At 32.2% G+C, this 27260-nt stretch overlaps 2 protein-coding genes across 2 annotated transcripts; one reads left to right on the top strand and one right to left on the bottom strand.

Moving 5' to 3' along the window:
- Nucleotides 1-255: 255 nt before the first annotated feature.
- Nucleotides 256-13775, bottom strand: LOC137811912 (aconitate hydratase, cytoplasmic). The gene is made up of 21 exons (XM_068613808.1): nt 13264-13775; nt 12734-12838; nt 12407-12567; nt 12208-12300; nt 11570-11755; nt 11310-11471; nt 10986-11130; nt 10749-10891; nt 10608-10664; nt 10420-10499; nt 10232-10307; nt 5026-5211; nt 4782-4849; nt 4545-4663; nt 4177-4298; nt 3205-3303; nt 2319-2798; nt 1186-1284; nt 833-1075; nt 646-740; nt 256-496 (listed from the first exon to the last, which is right to left on the bottom strand). Exons 1-20 carry the CDS (start codon nt 13517-13519, stop codon nt 675-677), a joined length of 2946 nt encoding a protein of 981 aa, XP_068469909.1. The 5' UTR covers nt 13520-13775; the 3' UTR covers nt 256-496; nt 646-674.
- A 6089-nt stretch (nt 13776-19864) lies between these two features.
- On the top strand, nt 19865-21380 carry LOC137834224 (protein ALP1-like; the record flags this gene model as incomplete). The annotated part of the gene is made up of 5 exons (XM_068642288.1): nt 19865-19894; nt 19982-20207; nt 20297-20733; nt 20815-21144; nt 21255-21380. Coding segments are annotated over 5 exons (1149 nt in total), but the record flags the coding sequence as incomplete, so codon positions are not given.
- Between the last annotated feature and the right edge of the window lie 5880 nt (nt 21381-27260).

Raw genomic sequence — 27260 nt, 5'->3', positions numbered from 1 at the left:
ACAATTCATAGAATTATATTCACATTATTAAGTATAAAATTATTTTTTTAATAGTAAAATCATTAGATAAATAATATTTTTATTATTTAACTTTTATGTATTTAAGTTAGATTCAGTTTAACGATAGAACTATTATCAAGTCAATTCTAATTGAATGTAATGAATGAAAATTAACTCAAAAAGTTTAACTCGAGGAAGATTAAGTTTCCAAGAAAGAGGGTGGAAAGGTAGACATGACAAGACAAGAGAAGGCAGTTGAAGAAAGGGATGTACTTCCATCTTAATGAAGTCTTCTTGGTGTTGGAAAGAATCTATTAAACTTTGAACATTATATAGAAAGAGAAGACAGATGTAGGATATACTTATAAAGATTCACAGGTACTCTACCTCAGCCGTGGTCCTTAATCTAACGTGTTAATAAGTAACTTCTAATTGGCAGGGTCACACTTCACGTCGGCTTACAGAATTGTATCCATCTTCCAGGGGCAGATTAGTCCTGCAATCAAATTAATCATTGTTTACAGGCCTATAAATTAATAAACGTGAAAAAATGTCAAAATCTCCCTCCAAAAAAAGACATCTTTCCTATCTGCCGGAAAATTATTCTCATATTTTACAATTTAAAAAGCACATCGATACAATGACCTTGGAGTTTTCTACCGATAATTGCTTCACTACTTGATGAGGTTTCTTATGACATATGGAAGTATGCCTCCGTGGTTGAAGTAAGCAATTTCGACCTGAAAATACAAGTGTTATAACGGAGAAAGTAATAGTATGCAACCTAAACAAGTGTTAAAAATTAAATAACTCAATGAAAAGCTTAAATTACCTCAGTGTCAAAGCGTACTGTGCAGGTGAAAGATTTTCCATTATCGGTTGTGACTGTCACATCTTGGCCAGGCCTAATATCACTGATTTTACTTGGGATGTCAATTGTATAACGTTCTTGACCAGTTAATCCCAATGTGTCTGCATCCTCACCGGATTTGAAGCAAAGAGGAATAATACCCATTCCTACCAAATTACTGCGATGAATTCTCTCAAAACTTTTAGCTATCACAGCTTTGACTCCCTATTGAAATGCAGGTGTTATCAGCCACCAAGAATATTAACCTTTTGTATAAAGAAAGAAAAATAGAAAATTCAATTTAATGGCAAGCCATAATATATGAAGGAACTCACCAGTAGCATTGGACCCTTGGCAGCCCAATCTCTAGAACTTCCACTGCCATATTCAGCTCCCGCCAGCACAATGGTGTCTTGCCCAGAAGCCATGTATCTCTGGCATGAGAAAACAATTCCAGGGGTTTAGAAATTGATGGTCTATCACATTCTTTGGCATACTAATTCATTTTTTCTTAATGTTTTATTTGGATAATAAAATGGAAAGTGAGAAAGTGAAAAAGGATAAAAAAGAAAGAAAGAAAAAAGAGTAGGAAGTCAGATTGTTTAAATTGGATGAAAAAGATTGAAAATAAGGTAAAAGTAAAATATTTGTTTATTATTAATCATTTTATTTCATTTATTATTTTAATCATTCATTCATTATTATTATTATATTATATATAATGATTAATAGTACAAATACCAATAAAATATTTAGAACATCCAATATTATGTTACATAATCTATTATATAACGTATACATAAGTAAATATTATTACTAAATTTACTACATAATCTTTTATATGAAAGACACAATTTCGTAAATATTATTCAAATATTTATGACACAACGTTCAAAAACATAAATGATTATATCAACTTTCACTGCATTTCTTCTGGTTTGTGCATGGAAGACTTGCTTCTTCTCTTCTTGGTTTGGAAGTTTTCCGTGCACACGAATGGAAGGAAACGACAAGGGGGGAGCGCCTTCCGCACCCAGTAAGAGAGAAGAAAAAAGGAAATTGTGTATGATGCACGGTAGACAGAGCATTTAGAGTTACAATAATGACATCGACACCGTGTCATTAAAGGAGCATTGCTACCAAGAACCAAGTCAAGAGATAATATTCACATCTAGTCACATTATCAAGCTTTGCATGCAGTGGTTATAGTTAGAAGTCTCTATTATCTATTTGAACAAACAAGACTCGATAACGGAAGTAAAGGAATTAATTAGAAATCTCGAATTTTGAAAAGATCGTCGTAAAGACATTCTCAACAAGAATTTTGATAATATAGAAAAACATTAGCAACAGAAAATATATATATATATATATATATATATATATATAGAATGCTGTATGTTTTCACATTTGAAAGCTCAAAAGCAGTAAATAAAAACATGCCATATATGAGTAGGACATAACTAACCATTGCTGCCTCGAACACAGAGAGCTTCTCCCCGGTTGGAACGTGAATTGTCTTTGGGCCAACTTCCCCATTCAAGAGCTTGTTAACAAGGCGAATGTTGGCAAAAGTTCCCCTTGCCATCACTTCATCATTGCCACGACGGCTTCCATAAGAATTAAAATCCTTGCGTTCCACCCCGCGCTCAAGAAGGTATTTAGCAGCAGGACTATCCTTGTGAATGCTTCCAGCAGGAGAAATATGATCAGTGGTTATACTGTCACCAAAATTCAGTAGGCAATAAGCATCTTTTACACCATGAGGTCCTGGAGGATCCATGGTCATGTTCTTGAAGTATGGAGGTTCATGGATATATGTTGAGTTGGGGTCCCATGAGTAGAGAGTGTCAGCAGGAACTTTTAGTTGATTCCACATGGGGTTCCCTTTGGTAACAGCCTCGTATGTACTTCGAAACATGTCAGGCAACACACTGGATTGGACAGCCTAGGAACAAACATCACCCGAAGTTAATTTTACCTTATACACCATTGTATATTTAGACTAAATTTCATATAATAAAGGGAAACATGAAGTGCCTCAATGAGGAGAGTTAGTTATTGAAATGGAAGAGAGAGAAGGATAGAAACTAGTTAAGTTAGATGTAGGGGGAAAGAGGGAAAATAAAGGATGAATGAGAATTTGGATGTGAAATTCAACCAATGAGGCTTGAACTCAGTTCTGGCAATTGGGATATTTTCTTGCAATTTTCTTACTAGTATAGCCTTCTAGTGTCTGAGAGGTATCCACTGTTTTCATTGAAACTCCTCGTCTCTTAAAATAAAAAAAAAATAAACAATTCCAGCAGTTGAGTTGAGTGTGCTTAGATCTATCAAAATTAGGCATCAATTACCTCAGCAATTTCTTCGGTAGATGGCCAGATATCTCGTAAGTACACATTCTTTCCATCCTTGCTTGTCCCAATTGGCTCATTCTCAAAATCAATGTCAACCTGGAAATTTGACCCAAAGGTATATGAAGAAAAGTTCCATCAACATTTCAGGTTTTACTTTTCTTTAGTTAAATTGCATCATCAAATTCATAAAAAAGCATCATCCTAACTAATGAAGCTAAATAAACCTTGTACTCATTGTCAATAGAACATTGCAACACATGATGATATGACATTAACCATCACCGTCAAGAAAAAAATTATTTTCATACTCATACGTTTTTGCTAACACAAAAAAGAGAAACATACAAGGGCCTATTTGGGTTGAGAAAACATTCACTGTTTTCATTTTTTATTTTCAAAAGTATGTACAGGGAATCGTGACAAGTGGATTTAATTGTTTATCATATTGCTGTATGAACTTTTTAAAATATAAGACAAAGAGGAATTTTTAATATTTATTTGCAAAAACAAATATGAAAATCTTTTTCAAACCAAATAGGCCCTTATAGCTAGACTTCTGGATATAACTTGCAAGTATCTAAAATAAAATAAATCCACCAAATTTGTTATGAGGATATTGAGAATAGAAAGGATATATATGCATTGGTACTCTACTTGATTCCAAATACATTAATGTATTCCGCAAATATACAGTGCGATGTACTTTTTTATGTAGAGGAAAATATGCTCAAATATGCTCTTATTCGGGCATACAAATGAGAATGATGCATATTGTCTAAGTAGCAGTCAATAACAATGCTTGTGATTAGCCAGCAATAATATGATGATTTGTCCATTTTCTTTATATCCAAAGAATGAATCAAATAACTATTGCCCTTTATAAAGAAAGACGAAAATCAGCCAATGTTACAGAAAAACCAATGGACAAAAAACAAATTATATACATTAGGATGAATTAGACATACATACCGTGCCAGCAAGTGCATAAGCAACAACAAGAGGAGGAGAGGCAAGGTAGTTAGCCCTTGTCAATGGATGTACTCGGCCTTCAAAATTACGGTTCCCAGACAATACAGCAGCTGCTACAATGTCTGCATCAGAGCACACAAAAGTCGAAATTAACAAGGCAAATATAAAGCAGAGTATGTCTAGTAGACTAGAAAAAGTATCTTAAGGTATAAGAGGAAAACATTATCTAAGAAAGCTAATATAAAGCAGAGTATGTCTAGGAGAATCTAAAAGTTAAAAACAAGGAAAAAAAAATTATCTGAGAAAACTGAGAGTAGCAGAGATATGAGCTTCAGTTCAAGAAATTGTATTTTGTTACAAATTATCACCATTCTCAGAGATGGCAGAAGAAACGGATTCATTCAGCTCTCCTGAATTGCCAATACATGTAGTACACCCAAAACCAACTATATGAAAACCTTGTTCGTTTAGATATTTTTGCAGTCCACTGCCAAAAAAGAAGAAATAGAGGCAAAATAAGGAATATGTTTTCACTAAATTATACAGAGGGTAAACGTTATAATACAAATTACAGTATAAGCGTTCACATAAGAAGCACAAAATACCTTTGGTGTAGATATTTTGTAACAACTCCAGAGCCAGGAGCAAGACTTGTTTTAACCCAAGGCTTGACCTGGAAAAATAGTGAAAACAGAAACAATTAAAATTGAGAAAAGGACCACATAAAATACATACAATTTTGTCCATTTATTATGTGAAGGGAAACAGACAGTAGAAGGTAGAACTTCATCCTTAAAAAGAGAACTAGCATTGTAACAGTTTTTTATATAACTATATCAGTTAACTAACCTGCAAACCAAGTTCATGAGCCTTTTTTGCAACAAGACCAGCCCCAAGCATAACACTAGGATTTGATGTATTTGTACAGCTTGTGATTGCAGCAATCACAACACTGCCATGCTTGAGCTCCGCTGGCTGGCCATGAAAATTAAACTTTGCGACTTTTCCTTGTGCTTCTTTTGGTATAGCAAACCCCTGTTTTGAAATAATGCATTTAGGAAATGCAGTATCTCATATTCATGTAAGGTTCTCAATGGACAACGGTCAATGAAACATGTATGATTCCACTTCTGCATATTCAATTACAATGAAGAAAAAATGTCTTGTAATCTGTAATATCCCCTCCAATAATTTACATGTATCCACCATTATTTTCACTATCGCAAAAAGAAAATATTTTGTTGTGAATTAAGAGGATTTTGAGAACACTTCACAGGATAAGAAGGCATGTCAAACCAAACAGAGGCATTGATCCTCCCCTGTTTTCTTCTTAATAAAAAATTCATATATAAGTTTACAATCTTATATAAGTAATTAATGAATTATGATTGTTTTTACTTTTTTTCTATCAGAGATCTCTTATTGAGTATCCTATCCTGTAATTCTATTGCAAACTACAGTAAATACGGTTCCATTAATGCATAGGAATTATATATAATTACATCATCTCTATGTAAAATTCATTTAATAATTTAAGAGAAAATTGACTAAGCATTGACAATGTAAAAATGTCATCCAATCACCAACTACCATGTATATGGTATATTTGTTGACTTTTAAATAGCTACCTTAAAAGTCAAACCAACAGTAATTACTCATTGATTCACAGAATAAAACTGTCTTGCAAAGTCAACAAATAGCTATTAAACTAATAATTAATCATTGCTTTCTTAATCTAAGTGATGCTGATGCAAAAAGTTTAAGGTAGGGTCACGGGAAGTACAGAGTTACAATCAGTATCAATATACAAGTAATAACTAAAGGGGAGGTTTACGGTAGCAGTTTAGGCTAATTAAATTTCTTAACGGTAATTCATTTCTCTTTGATCGGCAACTTCATATTAGGTGTAATGTGTACAGATACTGAGTTTGAGGCTATGGTGGAAAAGCTGGTCGGGGATGTGGGCACAATGCCTTTCTACCGAATACTAGTGTCACAAGTCATTTCCAGTGTTGTTATTGTGCAAATGTGGCCTAGAGAGTATGCAGTGGCAGCACAAGGACAAAAGGCCTATGCCAGAAAGACAGACTTTACATCCACATAATTCTATATTTCAGATTTCTTTTAATTTTTTATAGTTGTTTGGAGGGTGTGGGCACACAATGGATAATTATGCATTGTAGGAGGATTTTGTTCAATTACGGTTCATGGAGCCCTGTTTTAACATATTACTTTGTGGTACCAGTTGCCTGTGGCCTTGAGTTTCTATTGTGTACTAAGTTGGGCAGGTCTTGTAACCAAGTTAAGTTAGGCAGGTCTTGTAACCAAGTTAGGATTTTCATTATTAATGAATTCTTTTGCTTATAAAAAACATTTAATTAAAATTTATGTCTAGAAGGAAAACTGTTGAGCTAAGAATGCAAGTTCTAGTTTACTCTTGACTAAAGCATTATTAGATGATAAATCCATGTATATTGGGAAAAACACATTTTCTAGTTCTAGAATTAAGCTTTGTTCTTTGAACGTCACTAGTAGTAGCGAAAACCAAGCAACCAAATTTTTTTATAAGAGAGAAACATGGTATTACATTATAAACCATTTGATATGATGATTTATCATGTAAAATACGAGTAGGAATTCTATTGATTAAATGAACAGAGTGCTTGACAACATCTGACTAAAAACAAAGGGCAATTGAGATTGAATTTAGTAACGTTAGAAGGAAATGGTAGTCTTTTGTTTAGCAAGATGGCATGTATCACAAGGATCAATAGAACCTATGGAAATATTCGAGTAATATGAAGTCAAAAATTTTGACCTATCATGATACAAATGTCCTATTTTAAAATGCCAAAATTTACAATTATCAGTATCTACACAAGACTTATTGATGTTGGCGATCTTATTAGGAACAGATGAAATCTCAGTGTCAATTCTACTCATCCCAATTTTGCTTTCTAACACTTGATGGATATTGGAAGTCCTCATTTGATAAAGGTTGTGTGATCTCTCAGTTGTACCAATCACTCTCCATGGTTGCATTTGAACAATGAAGCAAACAGAAGGTTGAAAAATGGTTAAACAATTGTGATTTGTGTCAATCTTGAAACAAAGATCAAATTGACTTTGGATGAAGGTGCATATAAAACATCAGTCAAAGTGAGTAAGGGAGAGATTTGAATTGTACCAGATTAATTAACAGTTAATTGATTTCCATTAGGAAAAGAGACTAGTATAGGTGAAATACTATGAATGGAGAAAAAAATATTTTTTTGCAACATGTATAATCCGTAGCCCCTTTGTCTAATACCTAGTGAATGTAAACTTACTTTATTTGGCTGAATTGATTTGAGATGTATTGATAGGATTTGAAGCAAGGGTTTGAGAATATGATGTTGGAAAGCATGAGTCTAATGAAACTTGTTCTTTGGTGGATTTGCCTCTTGGAAAGCATCATATTGGGTGCAAATGGGTTTCTAAAGCTAAGCATAAACCAGACGGCACCATTGATAGATACAAGGCTCACTTATTGAGTATTTTGAGACTTTCTCTCCAGTGGTTAAAATTATTATCATTCAGTTTATTCTATCTTTAGCAAGGGTGGGGTGGATTCTTCATCAACTAGATGTGAATAACGCCTTTCTTCATGGCAATCTTGATGAAAAAATTTACATGACTCCTCCAGCTAGCCGTAATCTTTCTCATACAGTGCAAGTTTGTAAACTTAGAAAATCCTTATATGGAACTTAAAACTAACTTTATGTTCAAAGTGCAGCTGATCATTCTTCATTTATTCACACAATCATTTTTTCACAGCTTTGTTAATATATGTTAATGACATTATGTTGGTTGGAAATAATCATCAAAGAAATCTAGCATGTTAAAACTTATCTTCATAACTCATTTACTATCAAAGACCTTCGTAGTCTATGCTATTTCCTAGGATTTGAAATAAGTTGTTCACCTTCTGGTATTGTTCTCAATCAACGAAATATTGTCTAGATCTTCTTTTTGATAGTGGTTTATTGGCTTGCAAACTTGCCACTTCTCCCATGGAACCATCCTATCCTCTCTTTGAAAGTGAAGGTTCGTTGCTTTTGAATCCATGTGGATGTAGAAGATTGATTGGGCATTTGTTATACCTTACTCACACTAGGCCTAGTATCAGCTTTGCGGTTCATAAGCTCAGTAAGTTTGTTTCAAATCCACAAGAATCTCATATTATAGTAGCTCTTCGTGTATTACGATATTTGAAAGGATGCCCTAGTGTTGGTTTATTCTTTCCCAGAAATAATCAACTTGTTTGTGAACCACGATGGTTACAATATATGTGTGATGATTTGCATACTAATATTTTTGAATCTTTTGTGGCCTATTGTGACAATAAAATTGCTATATGCATAGCAAAGAATCCACATTTCATGAGCGCACGAAGCACATTGAAATTGATTGTCATTTCTTTCGGACTAAACTTCAAGAAGACCTCATTCATTTAATTCATGTTTCTCCTTCTAATCAAGTGGCTAATATGTTGACCAAATCTTTGCATCCTCGGTTATTTCGTGACAACTTATTCAAGTTGAACATGAAAGATATACATGCTTTAGCTTGTGGGATGCTATGCTATTAGATGCATTTGTTTACTCTATCAGTTGTAATTACATTTGTTTGCTCTATCAGTCGTAACTGCATTTGTTTGCTCCATCGGTTATAACTGTATTTGTTATTCTGTTTTATTATTTGCTCTATAAATAGAAATACTTAGTAATTTGAATAGATGTGTAAATAAAACATAGCCCTTTCTTGAATTCTTTTCTCCTGTTTATTGTTTCTTTCTCTACAAATGAGGTACATAAAACTAATAAGCATGATTTTCTCTTATCTATTGCTGGATGGGTGAAATCTCGGTTAGTTTTAAGACTTTTCATTTCTATTTGTACAATTGTCCTCTCATTTAAAAAGCTCATGTTTTCTAACGGCAAATTACAAAAGTCTACCATAATAAACAATAGAGATTGATTGATGATATCATGTGCACTATTAGAGCAAGTGTGAGAATAACAATTTTCTGAAGGAACCTACAAGTCACCAATTTGAACTCATTCAAACAGGTTGCACTTTGAAAGAGGAGATTTTTCAAAAATTTACATAAGCACTAATAAAGAAACATGCAATAATTTATAACAATTACATAAGGCTAGGGTTCAGTATATGAATTAACAAATGAACGGTAATAAAGTTTATATTTCATTATAATTTCAAAATCCTTTTTATAATTCATTATGTTAACAGATTTGGTATAAATATATATTTTTTCCTTATTCGGCTTCTTACTAAATATTTTTTCCAATTAAAATTAAATTTCTTTGACTTGATTACTATATATTTATTTAGTTACATAATAACAAAAGTAAATTCATATAATCCTTTCTATTTCTCCATGCGAGATTAATTTTAGTTACATGCATGTGTGTTAAATTTTATGAAAGAAAATAGGAAGTTTACAGTAAACTAATTTATTCACTCAATTAATTTATCTCATTAATAAATTCTCTACATCCCCGTGCAACGCATGGGTACTACAACTGGTTATACTAACAGGATAGCATTGCTGCTTCAGTCATTAAGTCCATGAAACATTATAAAAATGACCCTTGTATGTTGTACAGATTTTTGTAAATGACACCGAATCTGCAGGTTGAATGTCTAAAATTTAAACAAATAAAAAAACATTAAAATAAAGAATTGTTGATGTCTAATGGTTCTTGGTTATTTAAAAAAATATATTTAATTTTGTGCAGGAAAATCAACTTGTTTTAAACTATGAAAATCCAGGTAAACAACCATGGACAACCAAACAATGTTATTAATTTGTCCACTGCAGAAGAAAAATACTTAATGTGAGATTAAGAACCTAATTAGCATTTTATCACAACCAAAATGGGTAGTAGAAAACAACAATTTTTCTTACAACTAACTATCAACAGCTAATTCAACATATAGACTACAAATTTTTTCTTATAAAACCAAACTTTGCTGTCAGAGTATTACTAACCTTAAACCCAACATTGTTATCAAGACAAGCATGCCAGTCATCCTTCATTTCTTTCAAAGGCACCCGATCATGAGGTCTACAAAGAATATCATTTATAATATAAAAAAAATATCATTGATAATATGATAAAAATGAAACAAAACCTAAAATTCAATACAGGGCAACACACAAAAGACACAGAATCCTACCTCTTTGGTCCTGAAATACAAGGTTCCACATCGGAAAGGTTTAATTCAAGATATGATGAATACACTCTCTCTTGTTGAGGCTGAATTCATGGAAAATAAATTAGTGTTCTGCACCTCCAACATGTATGCATCCACTCGTTATTTTGTTAAAAAGGACAAGTTTGTAAGGTAATGATGCTCAATATTACCTCATTATAGTCAACAAACAGTTTGTTTTCCCTGAGATAAGACTCTATCATGGCCACCTGTGTCCAAGACAAAAGAAGATCAATAGATCTATAAGAACTTTCACATCAGAAATAATAAATGAACCGATACATGGTACTTACAGTCTCATCACTCCTTCCAGTTAGCTTGAGATATTGCAATGTAACATGATCCACAGGGAAGAAGCCCATGGTGGCACCATATTCAGGAGACATATTAGCAATAGTGGCCCTATCAGCCAAGGATAATTCACCCATACCATCACCTAGATAACAAAACAAAAACTGTTAATCAGTAAGGAAAATCAATGTAAGTTGAAAAAAATGAGAAAAACAATGTAGTAAACAGAATTTAATTACCATAAAATTCAACAAACTTCCCCACAACACCATGTTTTCGGAGAATTTGAGTCACAGTTAGAACTAAGTCTGTTGCTGTAACACCGTTGCGTAGTTTTCCAGATAACTTGAACCCAACAACACCAGGCAAAACCATGCTCATAGGCTATTAAGAATCATAGCACACAGCAATGCAATCAGCACACTTCAAGATTGAGCAAATAAACAAATACAAAGAGGGTCCAATGTAACAGCATAATTCATTAATCAGCAGTGCTTTGAATAGAATTAAAATTGACATGCATTGCATTACATGTTTATATCAAGATCACAGGAGTAAAGTACCTGACCAAGCATTGCTGCCTCGGCTTCAATACCTCCAACTCCCCATCCAGCAACACCAAGCCCGTCTATCATAGTTGTATGTGAATCAGTCCCAACCACACTGTCAGGATAGAGTAGGCCCTCATTGTTGAATACAACCCTTCCAAGATATTCAAGATTGACCTGGAATTCAAGACATCAAACCAAAAGTCCCCAACTTTAATTAAAAATGAACAATTAAATTCAATGAAGTCATTTAGCGTATATATTTCCAAATTTACCTGATGTACTATACCAGAACCAGGAGGAACAACAAGCATATTACGGAATGCAGTTGACCCCCATTTAAGAAAAGCAAATCTCTCCTTGTTTCTCTGGAATTCAAGCTCCATATTGGCCTGCACTGCATTTTCAGACCTTGTAACATCCACTTGAACTGAATGATCAATGACAAGATCAACAGGAACCTGCCCATAATTATACCTAAGAAGTCAGAATAACTTCACAAACATAAGGAGAATATGTCTAATACAGTGTTTTTTTAAATACCTGAGTGTCAGATTTCATCTTGAAACCAATTGGCATTAAGCCAAATTATTCATAATACATATAAGCCAAACTAGTTTAAATGCTTTTAAGACGAAGTAGTTTAGAATAACTTGCATCGCATTTTATTTAAATGAAGGTTTCCCCCACTAGTCTCCTCAAAAAGATGAGTTCCTTCCACCGACATACTTTTAACACCCCAGCACCAGATTCCTAAACATACCTTAAGGTGTAATATTACAAAAGTAAGTATGAGTTCAAGGTACATGCCTCTCCCTGATGTAGAGTTAAATTTTGAAATTTCTTTGGTGACTGTGATCAAGAATTTATACAGAACAAAAGCACATATGCAGATGATAAGAAAGATGCGTACCAAAGGATTGATCTTATTTGAATCACTGCCAAGCTTATTCATAGCATCGCGCATGCAAGCCAGGTCAACAACAGCTGGCACTCCAGTAAAATCCTGGGGTGAGGAAAGATGTTCAAAAGAATAAAACATATAACTCCGTATCTCCCATCCCTAACATAACTATTTCACCGTATCCAGGTTCCAGAAGTTAACAAGATACCTGCAAGAGAACACGAGCAGGCTTGAAAGGAATCTCAACTTGCTTATTAGAGTTTATTTCCCAGGCAAGAATCTTCTCTACATCTTCTTTTTTTACTTGAAAATTGTCACAATTACGAATGGCAGATTCAAGTAGAATTCTGATGGAGTATGGTAACCTGTCTGTTACAGGCAAAAAGTTGATACCATCAGTAACACAACTGTCACACATGACTCAGAAAATACAAACACGAAAGTACTAACATCATGTATTTTAATCAAGACCACATCATACTTAACACATAGCATGAACAAAGTCAGGCCAGGCCAGGCCATATCAGCAAATTACCAATTCTGGGATCATTGAGAGAAGGAAGACTGTAGAACTTTCCAAACTCCCCACCACCCGGCTTGGGGAGACTAGTCAAGTTTCCCTTGAACGGATTTTCTTTGGCTGAAATGAACATTAACCGGAACATAAAATCAGCACTATACATTACAAACTTAAACTCATTTATGCATTGGTCTTATCTCTAGACGTGGATAGAAGACGTGTATATCCGGGATCCTCAATTTAAAAGAAGGAGTTTAATAGACATCCACTCTCACATGTAAACTTTCAGTGATTGTATGACCATTTGCTATTTAAACGATAGTGTAAAAAAATTCACACTGCAGAGATATATTATTTTCACAAACTGTAAAATAAAATAAAATAAACTGACTAAAAGCGCACGTTCGTGTCGGAAAGCTAAACAGAATGCAATCAAATGGATAACAAAATGCGAAATTCAAAACGGAAATCGAAAAAAGAAATGAACTGATACGAGGTGAATAAAATAAACGCTTCAGAATTGCGAGAGAGGAGGGGTGAAGCACCCGTGGCAGCGATTTCGCGGTGGAAGCGTTCGACGGGGGGAGCGACGGCTCTGATTGGACGACGGAGAGTGAGCGGAGAGACGCGACGGAGGCGGTGGCTCCACTGCGGGAGTGAGGAGCGGAGGGAGTTGCGGGAAGAGTAGGGAGTGAAAGAAGGAGGAAAAGCGAAGGTTCTAGAAGGTGAGGAAGAGATGAGTTTGGGCGTGGTTGCTCTGAGGAGCGAAGAGGCAGAGGAAGAGGGCGTTGTTTCACACATGCTGATGATCACGCATTCGGAAGCGGGACAAGGGTGGTTAGAGAAAGAAAGAGAGAGTGCGTGACCAATATGCTAACGGTTTTGCGGTGCCTTCTGCAGAAGACTGATGGTTTGAAGTGTGAAATTGAAATCGATGATGACGTCGACGACTGTGACTATTGATTGGGATGTTAAAATGGCACCCTTGTTGAGGCTGAGTTCACGAGCTTCTTCTATCAATTGCTACCACTACCAGGCAACAACTACTTCACAATGTATCGTTTTTTATTTAACTAGAGTTAAAATTAAAGAGAAAATATTATGTTAAATTGTAGTAATTAGGATGAATGAACGTCACATATTTTAACAAATACTTAGTTAAAAATTGTAATTCTTTATAAATTTCAATGAATAAAAAATTAATTAAAATATTAGTACTACCACTAAATTTCAATGAATAACAATTATTCATAAAATAGTACAAGTGTCTCCACAGCGAGACGTCACTTGTTTAATACATAAAATATGTGATATTTGTGACTAATAACCGGTTTATATGATAAAATAATTTAAATAATTAAATTTAAAATTACAATTGGTCTTTCTTTTGGGTTGATGGTGGAAAAAATGAATTTGTTTATTGTTTGTTTCATATTTGTTGTTGTATGGATGGTTTCAAGTATATTTGTATATAGTTTCACCATATACCACAACTACTGTAGTGTGAGGAAGATTGATTAATGTCTAAATGAAAATTAAGAGATAAATATTTTTATGAATGCGTTGAAAAATAAATTATTTTAAAAGTTAAAAAATGTGTTTAGAATGATAAAGTTGATTTTTACCTTCATAGAATTTTTATCAATTTGATTCTATTTTATAAAAATTATATGGAGCTACATATTTTTAAAGATAAATAAATAAACCTTAAATTTTATATACTTTTAATTTTTTTTAAAGAGTCAAGTCCTAGCATTGTATCACAAATATTAACAGAAATCATTTTAAGTACCATAGGTAGCAAAAAGCCAAGTAACAAAATCATGAACTAATGTTAGCATCATTCTTCAAATGACCTTTGTTAAAATATGGCATTTTCCAAATCTGGATAAGGCATACCAATAATAGCTGAAGTACCAAACCAACTAGTGTAAGCCCACAACCACAGTGTAGTTTTTAACTATGTTTAGAATCACACCCTTACTAGTAAAAAGTATAAATACCATGTTTACTATCTAAACCTTATGCATGGATCTCACTCTCAACATAGAAAAAGTTTTTGCTAAGGTACGAAAACAATATAAATATTTGACCTAACAATATAAAAACAATAAAAGTTTTTGATAGATTGTATTTACGTATCGTTTGATAAAAATATCCATCCGAAAGAGTTAAAAGTTTTTTTTCACAAAAGAGTTAAAGAAATATATGACTAAGGCTATAACTTATGTTGAGTATTATAATGTTGTTTCACATAAAAGTTTTCACTAAATATTATATGAAGAGCATTAAATGCAACTCTTATGAAGACAAACACAATTGAGAATGAAGAATTTCTCTAATGCTATGTTTTGATTAAGGAGATTATGTGTGAGGATTTAAGAGAATGGATTTAAAGTGATTTGTGAGGCAAAGTGAGAAGAAAATGAGGTTTTTGGAGTAAGGGATGTAGAATGAATTTGTGCATAAAGTTTATTAAAGTTTGTGAAATGATGTGATGAGTGTGAGATAATTTTTAATTTTTTTAAATATTAAAAATGTAATTTTACAAATTTATCTTTGTCTTTAAAAATAATTGAAAAAATATATATAAGGTATTTTTATGTAGATTTTAATTAATTAAAAATTTATACATTATTTATAGAACTATTAAATAATTATTTTTTAAAAAAAAAATACAAATTATTTAACATTGTCTGAACATAGAAAAGGTCATAAAAATTAATCTTTCCATCATAATAAAAATTTTAATATTACAAATTGTAAAACTTGTTTGAAAAATAATTAATAATCCATTTCTTATAAGTTAGGTTGAAAAATATATATAATCAATTATATATATAATGATAATAGATAAATTATTGTATTTAAAATTTATTATAAATTTAAATTAACAATATAAATAATTTATTATATATATATATAAATAATTAATTTAACAAAAAATTGGAAAAAAAATATCACATGCAAATATATATTACATTTATATAGATATTACAGTTATAGGTATATAAGGATAAATAAGACTTTTTAATTCTTTAGTATAACTTTTCTCACCTTTCTCACAACAAAGAGATGATACATTTATGCTCATCTCCCGCATTTCTTTGCCTTTGAATAGTTGCAATCCCCTTGATCCAAACAAAACCAATCCACGCTTTTCCATTATTGTATACAGTGTTTAGGTTGAAACAAACACACTCTAAAGGTTTTAACTCTAAGAAAAGGATTTACAATGATTTCTTTCTACATCTTTATATATAGAAGATTTGTTTAAAGAAGAAAGAAAATTAACTTACAATCCTATGAACATTTGTAAAGTTGAAACTTTAAGCTTGCACACTAGCTCGTTGATAAAACATAGTTTTGTTTTCTAACTATCTAGATGAGTGAACTTTATACTACATCCATCTTAAGATGTTATACCTCTTTTAGAGAGTAATCTTGTAATTGTTTGATCACATCTTCTAACCAAGTGTTTTTGCCAAGAGTGGTAGCATTCCCAACAATACTTGTTTGTTTAATCAAGAATGGTTGTGTTCCAAACAATACTCAGATGTTCAGACAAAAATGGCTAAGTTTTAAACAATACTTGATTGTTTAATCATGAGTGCTTGAATTTCAAACAATACTTGATTCTTTAGCCATAAATGGTTGAGTTCTAAATAATACTTGATTGTTCAACCAAGATTGATTGAGATTCAAAGAATACATGTCTTGTATCTTGCATCGTTAGTTTTTTTTTATAAACTTGATCGTGTTGATCAATGTAGTCTTTGTTAACAAATGAACCAATATAAAAATAAAAATAATAAATATTGTTATACATTTATCCCTTTTGGATTGTGTATTATTGAACTACATCTAATTTCAAGGAATGAGTTTTTATTCTAACAATGTGAAAAAAAAAATACATATGAAGGCATGGTTGGAGAATGTATTTAAGACTTTTGAAAATTTTCGCAAATCAGCACATGGTAAAAGAGATCAAACAAAATTTTAACTTGACATATGCATTGTCAATCAATTTCTCATAAGAGTAGCGTCTGATCAAGATTTTAAAGCAACTCCAAGTTGATAGATGTACTGTTAAAAATACCTTTCAAAATATGTTTTAGCAAAACCTCTCATTTTTTATTGGTTGTACGTCAATAACGTGTAGATAAAAAAGATAAAGGCGTAGGTCATTGGTGTTTTTAGATTGGTTCGTCTAAAAACCCAAACTATGTCCAATTTTTTTATCAAAATGATCAAGTTCCACTAGCAGATTAACACTGCAATATACAAGACAAATATTATTTGGATCCTAGCTATTCCTGGCTAAACACAAAGTATCATTTGGATTGGAATCACTCTTAACTAAACATTGAGTATATGCAATCACTCCTTACTAAACACTTTATTTACGCAAATAGTGTAATCTAAACAATCACAAGTTTGATAATTAAAAAATGTTATTGTTCTAAGACAAATACAAGATTAAAAGCACTTTTTTAGGTTGTTAACAAACACGATGGATTCTTGCTAACAAACTAAGACTTGAGGATTTATAAAGATCACAAGAGCTTTGCTATCATTCTTGTTGTAATGATTAACCTTTCTTCATTAAAAGATCTTCTATATATAAATGTTAAGATATACTAAAACAATTCTTAATTTTACTAGGGGTTTGTTAATGGAGGTTACAATAACTTCCAATAACTCAAACATTTCTTAGGTATTTTTAACCCCTATTAAGTGCATACAGTTTTTTAATAAACTGCATTAAATTTTTTGTTATTTTAAACTTTTTTTTAGACAAGCGCAAAACCTAATTTTTTACACACTCCATGTGTACATAGCATGCAGTTCCATTTTAGGGAAAATCACACACTTAATCACGTTTACACAAGACATGAGTTTCATTTCGGAGGCAATTTGCATTTCAGTTAGCACGGACCTTTCATTGTAAATCATTTTCAACTATTCTAATCTCTTCATCTCTTAATCCATAATTTATCTTCTGATCTCCTCATCTCAAAAGTGTATTCTCTCTACTTGTGCCCTATTTTAGTTTTTCAAAATTGATTTCACTTTCCCCATTTCTCATGCTCTAGATAATTTTTGTGGCTAACTGTTAGTGTGTTATTTGTTTTAGTGAACAAATTATTCTCAGTTGGTGCATTTTCGTTCCAGATTGCAATGTATTTTTGTTTTAGGAACTAAAGTGAATTTTGTGGTGCCTCAGGTCTTTTTGGTGCGTCTCTCATTTGGTATCTGGTTTACATCATGTATTTGTGAATCTTTTAATTTTAATCGTTGTCTCTTAAATGCATGTATATGACTGTCCAACAAATAAAGATACTCAATCATTTTTTTTATAGTAAATTTTTGTATACTAAAATGAAATGCGAGAAAATTAAATAAATTATTTAACTATCAAGGAATGTTAGATCACAATACTTATATGAATCTTCATCAAATATTGTCAACTATTTTTTCATTTCTCAAAACTCCGACACCTTATCTGTTGGATTTGTTTTTTTTTTTTTTTTGCAATTTTGCATTGTGAGTAGCTTTATATTCATGTTTTTCTTTTGGGTAGAAGAAAGTGTAAATAATCACTTATTTTGTAATAATGTTCATGAGCTGAAAATATTAAATAACTTATTTGATTATTTTTATATTCATATTGTTAATAACGTTAATGTGGCGTCATTGCTATAGTTTTGTGGTGGAATTTTACCTACTGCCATAGGTAATTTGCAAAGTGTGGCTCACAAAAAACATAAATGGTACTTTTCTAATATTTTAGTTTTAAAGGATGGGTTTTGGCTAGTCTTTCTCACTTTAGCTTGCTTTTGGGGTTATTTTTGGTTGTTGAAGTTTCCCTTTATTTTTCATGTTGGTTGGGAATATCGCTGAGGTAACATCTTCTTTTGCTATTATATTTCATTATTTACTCATGTAGTGATTTTAGAGGCACCCAGTAAACACTCATGCATGGTTTTTGGAATGGTCATTTACGCAGTGTTTGTTTCCGGGTGCCAACAATGAGGAGGGAGGGGCGAGCGGGTATAATTTACGTTTGGATCGGTTTATTTGAAGGCGTGGGCAAAGATAGGAGAGCGGAGTGGGCAGTTTTTCTCCTCCTCACAAAAGTGAGGAGATTTGAGACGATTACAGCTGGCAAAGACCATTGACATAACATTTTACTTTCCTATCCTTTGTGCACATGTGAATGAGTTTATTGTAGTGCAATTCTGAGCCAATGAGTTTTCTTTTCATTAGACTCTCCAGTGCTACTTGCAGAAGAATCTTGACCAAAATGGTAGACCCGTGAATCTGAAACTAAAGTTGTGTTTGCTATAAATGAGATGAGGGATGAGGTTTGATTGTTGTGTTGTGCCCAGAACAAGAAAACGAAAGAGAATTGGTTTAAGGAAGGTAAAACTCACTGTTTTGGCGCACTGGTTTCTCTTCATCTTTTTCCAAAATCGATTTTCGTATCATTGTAAAAGCTGTATAATCGATTTTCTTATCTCTTACATGCTATAGAATCGATTTTCCAATGTTTGTGTATGCAATAGAATCGATTTTCCATATGGTTGGATGGTGCAAAATCGATTTTAAATTTTTCCAAAAGATGTAGAATGGATTCTCTATATAGAAGTGATTTGGGAGAATCGATTCTGTGGTTTTTGAAGGTAGAAGGAGAATCGATTCTCCCTTGTGTGAGAAAAATGTTGGATTCTTTTATGTATTTATTTTATTTTTCCACATTCTCTTCATCACATTGCTTCTTCTTCTTCTTTCCAGTGCATCTTCTTTCCAGTACATCTTTTTGCCAGTGCTTATTCTTGTGCTCTTCACCTTCAAGTAAGTTTTTATTTATTTTTTTCTAAATATATTTACAGTTTAGTTTATGATGTGTTGTTACTTTTTTAATTTTTAAAAATATATTCACATTTATTTTGTATTAGAACAAGTTGCTAAATTTCTTCATATTGTTGGACATAACGTCAAGAATCGAAGTGTTTCATTTTTTTCCATCAGTCTGGAGAAACATTTTCTCGTCACTTTCACAACATATTAAATGCAATTTTGATGTTGGAAGGACAATTCATAAAGCAAGCAGATGGTATTGATGTCCAACCCTAAATCTTACACAACAATCGATTTTTCCCTTACTTTAAGGTTTGTTTATTACAAATTTCCTTTACAATTCTCATAATGTCTTTTGTATTTGTATTTGTTTAGACCTGAAACTTTGGTTACCATTAGGATTGTTTAGGGGCCATTGATGGCACTCATGTACGTGTGAAGGTCCCACGTGCTGATGCACCTCGTTTTCGAGGAAGAAAAGATTGGCCAACTCAAAACTTATTCGCAGCTTGTGATTTGGATATGAAATTCCCGTATGTTCTAGCTGGGTGGGAAGGAACAACCTCAGATTTGAGGATATTGAAGGAGGCTTTCATAGGAGAGGATTCTTTGGTTATTCTAGAAGGCAAGTTTAAGGTGTTTGAGAATTCATAACAATAGATACAAAGGTGATAATATACATAACTAATGGATGTTTCCTTGGAATGTTTGTAGGAAAATACTATCTTGGCGATGCAGGTTTTATGTTTAAACCACAAATATTAACACCTTATCATGGGGTTAGATACCACTTGAAAGAGTATTCTCGAAGAGGACCACAGGATTCAAGAGAATTGTTTAATCATCGTCATTCGTCGCTTAGAAATGTAATTGAAAGGACATTTGGTGTCATGAGAAAACGTTTCCCAATTATAGCTAGTGGGACCGAGCCACATTACGATTTGCATACCATGACAAATATTATTTTAGCTTGTTGTATTTTGCATAACTTTCTTCACGAAGTGGACAATGATGACTCTTTAATAGAAGAAGTGGATCATGAATTGTTGCAACAAGATATACAAGTTTCAGCTTCTCAAGTCCGTGACGATGATCATAGACTAGGTTCACAGATTAGGGACACTATAGCAAATGAAATGTGGCAAGATTATGTAAATAATTGATATTGTACTAAATGTTGTTTTATATTATGCTTACTCTATTTGGTCCTAACTTTCATAATGCTTGTTTAGATGGATCGTAGTAAAAGTGTTCAGCTAAGTTCATCCATTGGGTTCACACAAACAACAAAGTGGACCACGGATATGGATTTTATCCTGCTTAATGCCATGGTGGACGAGGCACGACGAGGGTCGAGAATCGATGGCAGTTGGACGACTCAGGGATATAATAACATTGTACTTGCGTTACACGAGGTTGGACTCCCTGCCATTACGAAAAATAATGTAAAGAACCGACAAAAATGTTTGAAGGACAGGTGGCGGGAGGTCCACGACCTATTTAGTGGTCTTAGTGGTTTTGGTTGGAACCAAGCCACAAAATGTTTTGAGGCCGAAGACGAAGTCTGGGAAAACTTGATTCACATAAAGTAATTAAAGATGACAATATCCAAAAAATTAAAGATGACAATATCCCATAATTTGTTATTCTAATAACACCTGACTTTTTGTAGGCGAAACCATCTGCTGATAAGTGGTGTGCCAAATCCATTCGGCACTACAATCTTATGGAAGAGTTGTGGTCAAACGACAGGGCCACTGGAAGTGGTCAAAGGACAACCCAATTGGCATCTAGATAGGTTCACACGGAAAATTTAAGTGTGGACCTAGGCGATCATAACATGGACTACATACCTGAGCCGCCAGAGTTTAATGTTGCAGACCACGAACTTCCATGCTCACCTGTAGCGCATGTTCAATCAATAGACAATCCAAGTAATACTCCATATGCGCCCTCTCAACCATCCAGTGGGACATCGTCATCTAGGGGATCAAAGAGAAAAGGCCCCATGGTAGATGTAATTGAGAATCAATTCAATGTGTTGAATACGAACCTGCAAAATTGTGTCGCTTCCATGAACCGTGGTAACGATGTCGTTGATGAGGTATTAGCCATTGCTCGTGTACAAGCCACTTCATCACAAGAAATTGCTGCGGAAATCAAACGACGGAATGACTATTATGGTGAACACGTACAAAATGATCGTCGTAAGAGTTCGTATCAATACTCGCCTTCAGATATTTGGTCCATGCTAATTGATCTAAATATTCAAGATGAAGCAGTCATGGACCAATGCTATGACTTTCTCTGTGAAAATCCAGTTATTGCAATGCGAGTATTTGGTATGCCGAAAGAGCGAAGAATGGCAAAATTGTTTAACATCGTGACTCGGCATCAATAAATTATGTTTAATTATATTTTTATGTTCTTCAATTTGTAATTTAATTGCATCTACTTTTAATTAAAGACAAACATTGTACTTCTTAAATTATTATTGTTGAACTGTTTTTCATTTGAAATTTATGTGTGAGGATATTTTCTAATATACTATTATTTTGTCATTGTTTCGTAACATTTTCATCATAGGTTTGAATTTCTTTATCGATGGCATCTTCATCCACGAAGAGGTTTGAAATGATGATGAAGTTCCTATGATCCCATTACAAAGGAGGGGGGGTGTTTTAGATTATTCCCGGTATTTCCAAACGAAACGTCAGATGGTTGCATTTGAGGAAAATTTTCATGGAAGACCAATCATACCTCCAAAGTCTTAGATTTCCCATTTTTTGCTACATCTGGTTTTCAGTTTCAAAAATATTTGAACTTCCAAGGATTGCAAAACTTTCTTAGTATAAGACTACCATATTATGAGGATATGGTTAGGGTTTTTTATTCAAATCTCCATCTAACGACACAGGGTTACCTTGCTACTCAGATTGGCACCCACAAGATTATAATTAGACATAAGGATTGGATGAACGTGGCGAATCTGAAATATGATGGTCTCTTGTTAACCCCTGGTACCATCCTTGAGGACATACATTTTGATCGTCAACAAGCCCTATTAACCATGACAAGAGAAGAGGTGCACGAACAAAATATAAGAAACGTAGGTAGTTTAACTATGAATGATAGACTACTTCATTACACATGGGTGCACATGTTGTGCCCTCGGGGGAGCAACTTCTCGCAGTTGGTTCATGAAGATGTTTTCATGTTATGGTGCCTAAAAAGTAATGTGATGATTAATTGGCCTCATTATATCATGCAACATATGATAAAATGTCGTGACAATGATATGCCTCTTCCATATGATTGTTTAATCACACACCTCATGTTGTTATATGGCATGAACTTGATGGGAGAGTCATCAATCACGTTAGGGCGGAATAACTTCTTTGGGAAAAAAACTATGAAGAAAATGAATATCTTTGAGGTCAATGGTGTGTGACAACTTGGAAGGCCTGACGATGAAGATGAACAAGAACACGAAGACATTCCACTGCCTCATGTTGCAGACGGTCATCCTCAACCCGAAATCCCCCATGATTCAACAATGTTAACACAAATTTGGGGGGAATTCAAAATATGCAGGAAAATATCAATACTATCCACACACGTTTGGACCGAATCGAAGATACACTTCACCAGCTTAAACTCAATAAAGAACATTAATTGTATTTTTATTGTGTTATTATTATTTTTTATGTTGAACTTATTTTGATTGTCAGTTAAATTTAATGTGTTATTGTACATTATTGTGTTTGTAATATTTTTAAATTTTCATGACACATCATTTAGGATTCTAATTTAATGACTTCATTTATTTATTTTAATCACCGATTATTTCATGTTAATCTAATGTTTATTAATGATAAGCGAAAGTTGTTCTTTTTATTATTGGATACAAACTTAGAGAAAAAAATGTACATAAAAATAAAATATAATTTGTTTCATGTTAATAGTTAATATTTCATAATATTTATGAAAATATCTGAATTTTATCATGCTACTATGTTTAAATTGTACATTATTTTTAAAATATATAATTATTCAAAATATTAACAGTATTATTTATTTTAGTACTATTATAATTATTAATATAATTATATACATACAATATACAATATACAAATTTAAATATTACATAAATTTATTTAATAATTTCAAATATATTTACTTATACTATTAATAACAACATATAATTATAAATAATAATAAAAATAACATAAAATGATAATATCAACAAAACATATATAATTATATAAAATAACAAATGTATATAACAATAAATGTAACATCCCTAAATTTTCTCATATCTATAACCATAATCTGTATGAAATATTAAAATAAATATATAAACATAATACAAATATATCTAAAATTTCATTATTATAATGTTTCAAATTATCTCTCTCTTCATAAGACTTGAAACATTTACATAAAATTTAAAACACAATTTCAAAAGAAAAATATAAACATTTTCCCTCATCCATCTTCTCACCGAGAAACTTTATCACATGTAACATCATCTGCTCCCGTGTAAAATACACGATCATCACAGATCAAAGAAAAACAACCACAAAACAAAACAAAGGGTAAGCTAGGTATTTTTAAAACTTATAACACAAATATGACTTTAAACATCCACATAACTTCATTCTTTCTCATGCATTTCACATAACCATCAAGTGTCTATCAACAATTTCAATATTCATCTTTCTCATGACAAACTTCTACTGACTCATAACACATAGACACTTGACTCTACTTCCGGAAGACTCGTGTATTGAAATTAGCATCCAGAGACATGCACCTGTCATACTACTGTTGTGAAACCCACACAGCCATGCGCATAATTATCTCAATATCTCCTCATCATCTTCATATGACAGGGTAAATCCATTTGATCTGCTCTGATCAGTTCTTTCAAACCTCAGACTCAGCCAAATGGACCTCCTTCAACTCTCACCAACTGAATAACTTCATCTATGTGATTCCATTATATCCGTAGAGTCAAGATCGTCTCATTCACAGGACACTCACAAATCAATACACCCTAAAAACAATCTCAACACGGTATTCTCTTTCCTGAAAATACTATGTCTTGATTAAAATTCATATTTTGAACCTCATAATATCCAACATCAAATAATCAAATCATACCAATGTTTAGAATTTCCAAAATACACAACAATTCATTGACTAATTATATAAATGTCTAATTAAAGAGATTTTCAATTAACTATACATGAAATAAAAGTTTACATACTTTATAAGAAAAACTATATAGAAATAAATAAATCAATCTTTTAAAAGCGAATAAAAATTAGTTTAATATTTTTATTTTATTTTATTTTACTTTAGCTTGAGCTAGAATTCGCTAGCTTGAGCTAAAATACACCAGAGAGCACCCAGAATTTTAGCTTGAGCTAAAATTCGCTAGCTTGAGCTAAAATCCTCCAGAGAGCACCCATAATTTTAGCTTGAGCTAAAATTCGCTAGCTTGGGCTAAAATCCTCTAGAGAGCACCCCAAATTTTTTTGCTTGACCTAGCACTTGCTAGCTTGAGCGAAATATGCAGAAAAATTCTGCATAACTTAATATTCCTATTAGATTATAAATCAATATCTCATTTAATTCATAAATTATAAATCTACACATTACATTGACAGTTTCTGTTCAGCATGATATAATCACTCTCATTGAATCATTGAGTTATTATGTCCATTTATACATATATATGATTTCTAATTCCAAAACCATTTAAATCAAACAACCAATTCTCAATCACAACACTTTCAATTTCAAACAAACTACCATCTACTCAGAACAAGAAATCTTGCAACAAAATCTGGAATTGGTGACCCCGTCACACTCACATTCAAATATTCTAACCTAGGGTTCTATTGAAGATTTTAAACTAGCTTCCCTTACCTGGACTTTAGCACATGCTCACTAAGAGCTCCAAACCCACCAAAAGCTTAAGGATACCCTAACCTGCACCACAGAGTCCTGATCACAAATCTAACTACATCACTAGGACCCTGAGGTAACAGAGACTAATTCTGAAGATAAAAACCTCACATGCAAACTTAAATTAAAAGGCAACCCAAAGGAAAAAGAGCCAATAATGAACTTACTCTATCTAAGATGATTTTGATCGGTTAAACTTGTAGAGTTCACTGCCAGGAGTCCAATGGTGGACTCCGATCGTCAAACAGATGAGCGAGGAGGTCGCGATTTTAGAGAGAAGGCAGAGGAAAGGAAAAAGGAGTTTTTAGAGAAATAATGGTTTTTTTTAAAATGAAACCTGAATAACTAAATTTCTATTTATATAGCCTTTTCACTTTAATAATAAAATATTCAGGTATCATTTTAATTGTACCATTTCTACTCTAAGACTATTTTTTCTCGGTCCTTACAATAAATATTACTTTCATAAATTTTAATATATTTAATAAATTTATTTGAATTTAACACAAAATTATTTTTTATTACAAAAATAAGAATAATTATAAATATTATATATTGCAAAAAAACAATTAACTCAAACTTTAAAAAAAAAATTCATAATTCATTATTAAAATATTTTTTAATGATAAGGATAAATTTGTAAATTTATATTTTACACCTTTAAAATAATTTCTAAATTATCTCCTAACTATCACATCAGTCACAAACTTCGATAAACCGTTCTCACAGATCCACTTTATCATCCCTTAATCCAAACAGCCTCACACATCCTCTCTAATCTACTTCCTCCCCTCCCCACAAATCTCCACCTCAATCCAAACAAACCCTTAAGGATTTAATGAGAGTGATAAATTTATATATAAGTAGAAGGATTAAGAATTTTTCAAGATACTTTTGAGACCGCATCCATTTGTGTCCTTAATAATAAGAATTTTTGAATAATGGTGTGCTTCGAGACAAAATCATGAATCTACATATTACATGGCATTATTAGATTCTTTTAATTTTGTTTAATTTTTTTAGTACTTTTATTGGTTTATTGTTTTCCAGTAAGAGTATCATATAACTCATAAATGAAATAATAATATTTTTTTGAATAGAGACACTACCAGAATGATCAATGTAACTCAAAAACTAAGTTTTATTGTCACATACATTTGTTTCATAGTTTAATTAGAAAATTTAATTACTTGAAAATAAAAACTTCAGATTTAAAAGTTCTTTTAAGTTATTTTATTATTTTAAACTTAAAAATTACTTTTATGTTAAAAGTTATTCAATACAATAAAACCTAACTTAAATAAATTCTACCAGTTTGATTGGACCCATACAAAATCTAGTTCCATCCAATCCTACATTGGATAAAAAAAAATTCAAAATTAAGTAAATTAAGTACACAAATAAAATTAATTCAATTTAATATATACCTAAATTCATTTAGACTGCTGGTGGAATGGATTGAGAAAAATGGACCTACTTTAATTTAATTTATAGTGATTAATTTTTATCCTGATTGACCAATTTAACAAATTACATATACACATCTCTTTTACTCAATTATATTTTATCCATCCAAACATAGAAAAAAGAAGAAGAAAGACAATGGAAGTAAAATAAATAATTATGGAAATAAAAGTTACAAAAAAAATTACTATTAATAAATTTTTTAGTGATTGTTCAATCCTTTTATTCTTTTCAATTT

The sequence above is a fragment of the Phaseolus vulgaris genome, chromosome 11 (assembly GCF_000499845.2).
Source record: "Phaseolus vulgaris cultivar G19833 chromosome 11, P. vulgaris v2.0, whole genome shotgun sequence".
Classification (NCBI taxonomy): Eukaryota; Viridiplantae; Streptophyta; class Magnoliopsida; order Fabales; family Fabaceae; genus Phaseolus; species Phaseolus vulgaris.
The sequence above is the reverse complement of the archived record's forward strand: the minus strand, read 5'-3'. Positions and strand labels throughout refer to the sequence as shown.

Coding starts and splice junctions, on each gene's coding strand:
- LOC137811912 (XM_068613808.1), bottom strand. CDS start 13,519: ATGTGTGAAACAACGCCCTCTTCCTCTGCCTCTTCGCTCCTCAGAGCA. Junction 12,839..13,263: donor CCGCGAAATCGCTGCCACGG/GTGCTTCACCCC, acceptor TGTTCATTTCAG/CCAAAGAAAATCCGTTCAAG. Junction 3,304..4,176: donor CTTATGCACTTGCTGGCACG/GTATGTATGTCT, acceptor TCAAATTTCCAG/GTTGACATTGATTTTGAGAA.